Below are 6000 nucleotides of genomic sequence, written 5' to 3'. Positions count from 1 at the left end.
AAAAAGTGTTTCTCAGCCTCCAGTCATTTCCGTCCCGCTTTTGATTTTTTAAAATTAATATTTTTGTCTTGTTTCTGTATGTGTGGCGTTTTCTTTACAATGCTTAATTAAAATTAAATTATATCTAAAAAGCCAGCTTTGCTAGCACAACTGAGATTGTTACTATTATATACATGTTTACTAGCCAATTTAAACTCATTCCCAGTTTGGAATGCTAAAGGGGTGACCAAGATAGAGATAAGCAACTTCGACGTTAGTAGGAACAGATTCTACTAAAGTTATTTGGGACAGACACTTCCTACAGCTTGCGGAGGAGGCGGGGAGGGGGCTTAATCTCTTAATATGAAAAAACGGAAAGGCGGTCACTAAGCGGCCAAAGAAACGCTCTAGTGACGCCTGCACAAGTTCAACCGGGCTCTTCCGGAGATCTGGCGGGGAGCCGCACCCTTACGTGAGCCGACATGCCCAGCCAACCGGTGCCAGCCACACCTAGGCAGGGCGTCTCGGGGATGACATCGCGGCTGCAAGCAGGCGACCCCACGTGCAAGTTAGGGAACTGAGCCCAGGAACGGCTAGCGCGCGAAAAAGAGCACCAGCCTGCCCGCTCATCCCCGGCGGCCGTCCTCCCACGGTGGCGGACTCAGGACGCTCCCAATACCCCGCGCACACGTTCCGTGACCACCGCGTCCCTTCCCGGGCGTGGCTCAAAACACCGCGGGGGCCGCCGGGAGCGGACGCGGGCGCCTGCGCCAGCCGCGAGCATGCGCAGTGCGCCTTGGGTGCCGAGGGCGGTGCCCCGTGGCGGACGTCGCTACGCAGGCGCCGGATCCCCGTGGGGGGAGGAGGTCGAAGACTCCATCCGCCATGTTGGATGCCGCAGATTCGCCATAACCTCTCCGGCTCTTTCCCTAAAAAAATTAAAAAATAAAGAGCGAAGTTTCCTCAGGGTGTCTGGCCTTCTCGCTTGGCCCGGGAGAGAGCCGGGAGGAGCCCGAGGCTTTTTTTTCGCTCCGCCGTGGAGGCGTTGCCATGGAGACGCCGGCGGCAGGTGAGCCGGGATGGGGGTTGGGGCGCGAAGGGGTGGGGGTGGGGCGCGGCGCGGGAAACCACTCGTGGTGTGCTGTGGGGAGGTCGCGCGCAGGCTCGGGGTGGCGGAGGGATCCGCGGACGGGCGGAGCGCGGACGTCGCAGTGCTCTGCGGCCCACGTTTAGTCGCTGGCTTTATCCTGCCGCAGAGGAAAGAAAAAGAGGGAACTAGTGGAGGGCAAGCGAGGGGAGTGCTGGGCGGGCGGGTGCGGGCCGTCTCCAGGGCAGTGGGGCGGTGCTAGGGCGCTCGCCCGAGCCGCTGTCGCCTAGTTAGGCCGGTGTTCGAATCCCGTTTCCTCCAGCTGTTTGGCTGGGTGAGCTTCGTAGATGCCTTCCCTCCTAGTTATCGACTCCGTGTTCTTAGCCAGGACGTTTTGAAGGGTATCCTTCTCAGGGGAAGTTTCCTAGTGATCCTTGAAGCAGTAAATGAGGGAGATTGGCGTTACCGTGGATGATCCTGCCCCACGCAAGAAATAATTTACCTTCTGTCTTTGGTCCACCTCAGCAGGCCATTGCCCCATGCTCTTAAATGAAGTGGCTCCTAGTCAACACCCTCCATGAAGTCAGTCCTCTGGCATTCTAGCCAGTAACAGCTTCTTTGGGTGGACTGATTGGAAGGGTGGACTTCCCACTTAACCCCTGATGTGTCCCCCCCCCACCCCCACCCCACAATCTTGAGCTTTGGAGTCCCTGGCCTGTGATTGACACCAATTTCGACCCTTTGACTCTGGCTTCCAGGGGTCGCTGCTAAGTTCCCCTGGTTGCTCTGAATTGTAGGTCATTTACTGAAGATCAGAAAAGTTGAGAGAGGTTAGATTCCTAACAGCTGAGGCTTAAAGATATCAGACATCTTCAGCTTGGGATAGAATGTGAATTGTATGTTTGCTTGGCCTTTGCCACCGTCCCGTGGAACTCTGACAGGCTCTTAGTGGGGGCCACAGTATATTGAAGAACAGAGTGTAGGATCTGTCTGCTCACTCCTGCCTGTCAGTGTGGTTTTCTGCTGGAGCCCTTGTCCCTAAGAAACAGAAAAATCAAGTCCCCGGGGCTTACCCTCCCCTACTGCCTGTTTCCTGTCTTATCTTCAGAATCTGTCATCTTCAGAATCTGTCAGTTTGTCTGTGGAAGCATCTAGAATAGTGTGTATGTTGGTGTTGCAGAATGGACACAGGTCAAAGAGACACAAAACAAGCCCTTAGCATGTGTTATATGACCAAGGAGGGTCATAGTTTGAACAAAATGTACTTCTGTCAACTCGTGGGCAGCTCTTTTCTGGGAAATTTCCCGTTTTGGTGTCCGTTAGCTTAGGAGAGGCCGAGCCCTAGATGAGGGGATGGAAGGCAACTTTGGGTGACAAACAAGGACAGTGGTCATTGGCCCACTTAGAGCTGCGTTCTGTCTTGGTCTCCTTTTCATAGCCTCTCATTTGTTTCTGCTGGTGCAAAGGTTTCTGTTTTCTCCTCACACCTTGTAATTGACATTACAGCTATAGCTGTCCCTAAGTAGAATTTAGTGGCTGCTCTGGCTGGGCCTTGTCAGAATCTGGTGTCTTAAACAGGTTCTCCTAATTGCATTTCCTTTTTATAGATGTTTTATGTGTGCTGCCTCTGAAAACCTCTGTATCACTATGGGTTAGTTTAATCGAGGAGGATTGTCCCTTGTCACCTGTTTATGCTGGTCAGCTTTCCGTGTGTAACTTTGCAAGGGCAGGTATTTCTTCCTGGGGCTGTCACCGTACAGTGCTTGTAAAAGCTCAGGCCTTGCTGAGGAGATCTGCTCCTGAGCTTACTGAGGCCGGGGCCCAGCCGTTGTACTTGTGCAGGGCCACATGTTGTGCCTCTACCTTTTGCTTGTTGGTGGCACTCCAAATAGTGCTCATTACAACACACTGTCACCATCCACATGTTATGGGAAGTGTTTGTGGATGGAAAGATGGGGTAAAATTTGATTGGTTTTTTGAGACAGTTTTCCAAAAGGCATGTACCACCATGCCTAGCATGTTTATGATTTTTTTTCTAAAAAGTGAAAAGAAGCAAATTTTGAGTGAAGAAAAGTGAGCATATTAAAAATCTGTCGTAGATTCGAAGTTGGCTTTTAAAAAAAGAACATAAAATATAAAGACTAATTAATTTGCTTATGAAAAGATAATGCTTGGCATATTGTACAACAGGGCCTTAAAGTTGAGTAGCGGACTTGTTTTTGTTCTTTTTAAAATTTTAAAAAAATCTAAATTGACAATTACAGCTGTGCATACTTAGTCCAGTCTGTCACCTCAAGTGTCGATCACTTCTCGAGATGAGAACATTTGAAATGTATTCTTTTAGTGATTTTGAAGTGAAAAACACTTTGCTTCTGCTAGTCCCTGTGATAAGTAGCAAATCACACAGAAAGGAAAAGCGTATTTACTCCTGCTAATAGAGGCTCTGCCCCCTTGGCTCATGCACCACCTCCCATATGCCTGCAGCTTCTGGAAACTGCACTCTGTTTGCTATATATTCATGAGGTCCTTGTTTCAGTCCCACGTTTCCTCCCCTTTTGAAGGCGGAGTCACGCCATTTTATGTGCTCATTACACCTTGTCTTCATTCACCTGCTGACAGACGCATCAATGGACTTGACTTGGACTGTCTTTACTAGTTGTTTGACGAATGTGACAGTGCAGATGAATCCTTGCCCATTGGTCTAGAGTATTCTCATTCCTTTAGCTCTGTGAAGACAACTGGCATTACAACTCTCTGCCCTTCGTGTTCCAACCTGTCTGGACAGAGGCAAAATGAGTAGGTGGGGATTTGACTTCAGAGGATGGTGGACAGAGCTGCTGGCCCTCTGGGTAGGAAGGTAGCACTGTCCCACAGTGAGGGGAAGGACCTGGAGCCAAGGAGCATAGGGAGCTTGTGGTGTCTGCAACCATTTTCTTGAGGTCTCCAGCTGATCAGATTCTTGGTGCCCATATTGCTTCATTGCTGCCAGTGGGCCTTCATGAGCTGCCACCATTTCTCATGGCTGTTTTTTCTCTTTAGCAGCGGGATCCCTAGCCCTCAGATGTTTTGTCAAGTGTAGCTGGGCCCTTCCCTCTTGAGGGTGTCACATAGACCTAGCAGTGAAAAAGCACTTCCTTTAGGAAAAGGTGTAAGGAGCCTTGAGAGATGTGAGCCCTGAATATTGACGATGTCAGTAGGCTCCATGGAGGGATTCTGGAGGGCTTCTTGAAACATGGGGTTGGGTCTTGCAGAGGGAATAGGTACCCCCAACAAAGGGACGGGTGGGTGCCACGACGGGTGTGACACAAAAGCCCAAGCTCTCATCTTTAAAGGAATAAGAGATAGTTATTCTGGAGTTATTTTGAGTGACCCTGGCCCGGGAGTACAGATTTTGGTCACTTCAAATTCCATGTTCCAATGTGGAAGGGGTTTCATGAAGTTTTTATAGTTTTGCAGAACAGAGAAAGTCATACATCAAAGTAACTTTAGGCTACATGGTGCGTACATCAGAGAGGTGGGTTATCAAGAAGGGAGAGCCTTTTCTATAGGCTCAAAAAACTATCTGTTGACATTCTGAGCTTTTGGATTGGTAGCAGCTAGTTGCCTCCTAAGTCAATAGATTCTAAAAGGTCACAGATATTAGTTCTGACAGAGTTTTGTGTGTGTGTGTGTGTGTGTGTGTGTGTGTGTGTGTGTAGGGGGTCAAGGAAGGCGGGGCCAGACTTTTAGCCTAAGGTAAAGTAATTAGTTTCTGGACCTGCAACATTCCAATCTCCCAGCAGTGCTGAAATTCTAATCAGCCAGTCAGTCTCTGTTTTCATTTATAGCCACTACAAGTTCTTTTGAGAAGTTTTGTTCACATCACAGCAGATGTGTTCTGTGCATTGTGATTGGAGCAGGGGCATTAGGACTGAAGACGCGTGATACAGAGATTGAGGTGTGGGTACTGTTGGGAGTTTGTAATGAAAACCTTGAGAACCAGGAGAACAATGTCTGCTGACCTGCCGACCTGGAAAGGGCTCTTTGGTGCCTTGCAGGAGGCGTTTTGTAGTTGTGATTTAATACACAGAAACACGCGGCTCTTTTGATAGCCAGTATTCAGGTAAACCTCAGCTCTATGATACATAAGCGTTTTTAAAAAATTACTCCAGACAAGTTCTCTTTTGCCTCTTCACACTCAGTGTTTATCCTTCAACCCCCCAAAACCCCTAGTCTTGTCTTCATAAATTACATTTGTCTTTTGTAGGATGTCACATAATTCTTTTGTGTCTCTCCTTTTTTTTTTTAAAAAAAAAAAACTCAGCATAAAGTTTCAGAAATCTATTTTTTTATTTTTTATTTTTATTTTTTTTATTGCTTCATAGTATTCTAGTGCCTGGAAACCACCACAGTTTGCTTGCATGTTTTTCTCTTATTAAATACCTGGGCTGTTCTCATGTTTCCACGTTTGAGTTCTTTTGCCTGCTTGTTTTGTTTTTTGAAAAGGGTCTCATTGTGTAGGTTTGCTGACCTGGAACTCTCTATGTAGACCAGGCTGGCCTTGAACTCATAGGAATCCTTCTGCCTCTGCCCTTTCAGTGCTGGGGTTAAAGCATGCTGCCAAGTGCATGTTTCCAGTTTTTAATCACTATGAACAAAGCTGTATTGAGTATTCTTACACTCTGGGCTAGAATGTCATGTTCAATGATTTTTGACCTGTGGCTTCTTGGTTAAGACTTTCAGGAGCTCTTGGACTCGGGTCCTGACCTGGAGTGAGCCTGCTGAAGGTGAGCAGGGGAGAGATCCTGCTGAGCATCATCAACACATTTTAGTGATTTAGTGACTGGTTGTTGTTGTTGTTGTTGCTGCTGCTGCTGCTGCTGTTGCTGCTGTGACTAGTTAACTGACAGAAGTAACCCAGAGAAGGATTTATTTTAGTGCTTAGTTTCTTGCAG

The 6000-nt window shown here is 48.0% G+C and overlaps 1 protein-coding gene across 2 annotated transcripts in view; it reads left to right on the top strand.

Annotated features, from left to right (window-relative positions):
• The first annotated feature begins 854 nt into the window (after positions 1-854).
• Positions 855-6000, top strand: part of Zfat (zinc finger and AT-hook domain containing) — a 168438-nt gene continuing 163292 nt past the window's right edge. For both annotated transcript variants that reach the window (XM_038343985.1, XM_038343984.1), the window contains exon 1: positions 855-1048. In XM_038343985.1, the coding sequence (XP_038199913.1) occupies positions 1030-1048 (19 nt within the window). In that variant the 5' untranslated portion in view covers positions 855-1029. The remainder of the gene's footprint in view (positions 1049-6000) is intronic.

This window comes from Arvicola amphibius, chromosome 9, assembly GCF_903992535.2.
Source record: "Arvicola amphibius chromosome 9, mArvAmp1.2, whole genome shotgun sequence".
Taxonomy (NCBI): Eukaryota; Metazoa; Chordata; class Mammalia; order Rodentia; family Cricetidae; genus Arvicola; species Arvicola amphibius.
The sequence above is the reverse complement of the archived record's forward strand: the minus strand, read 5'-3'. Positions and strand labels throughout refer to the sequence as shown.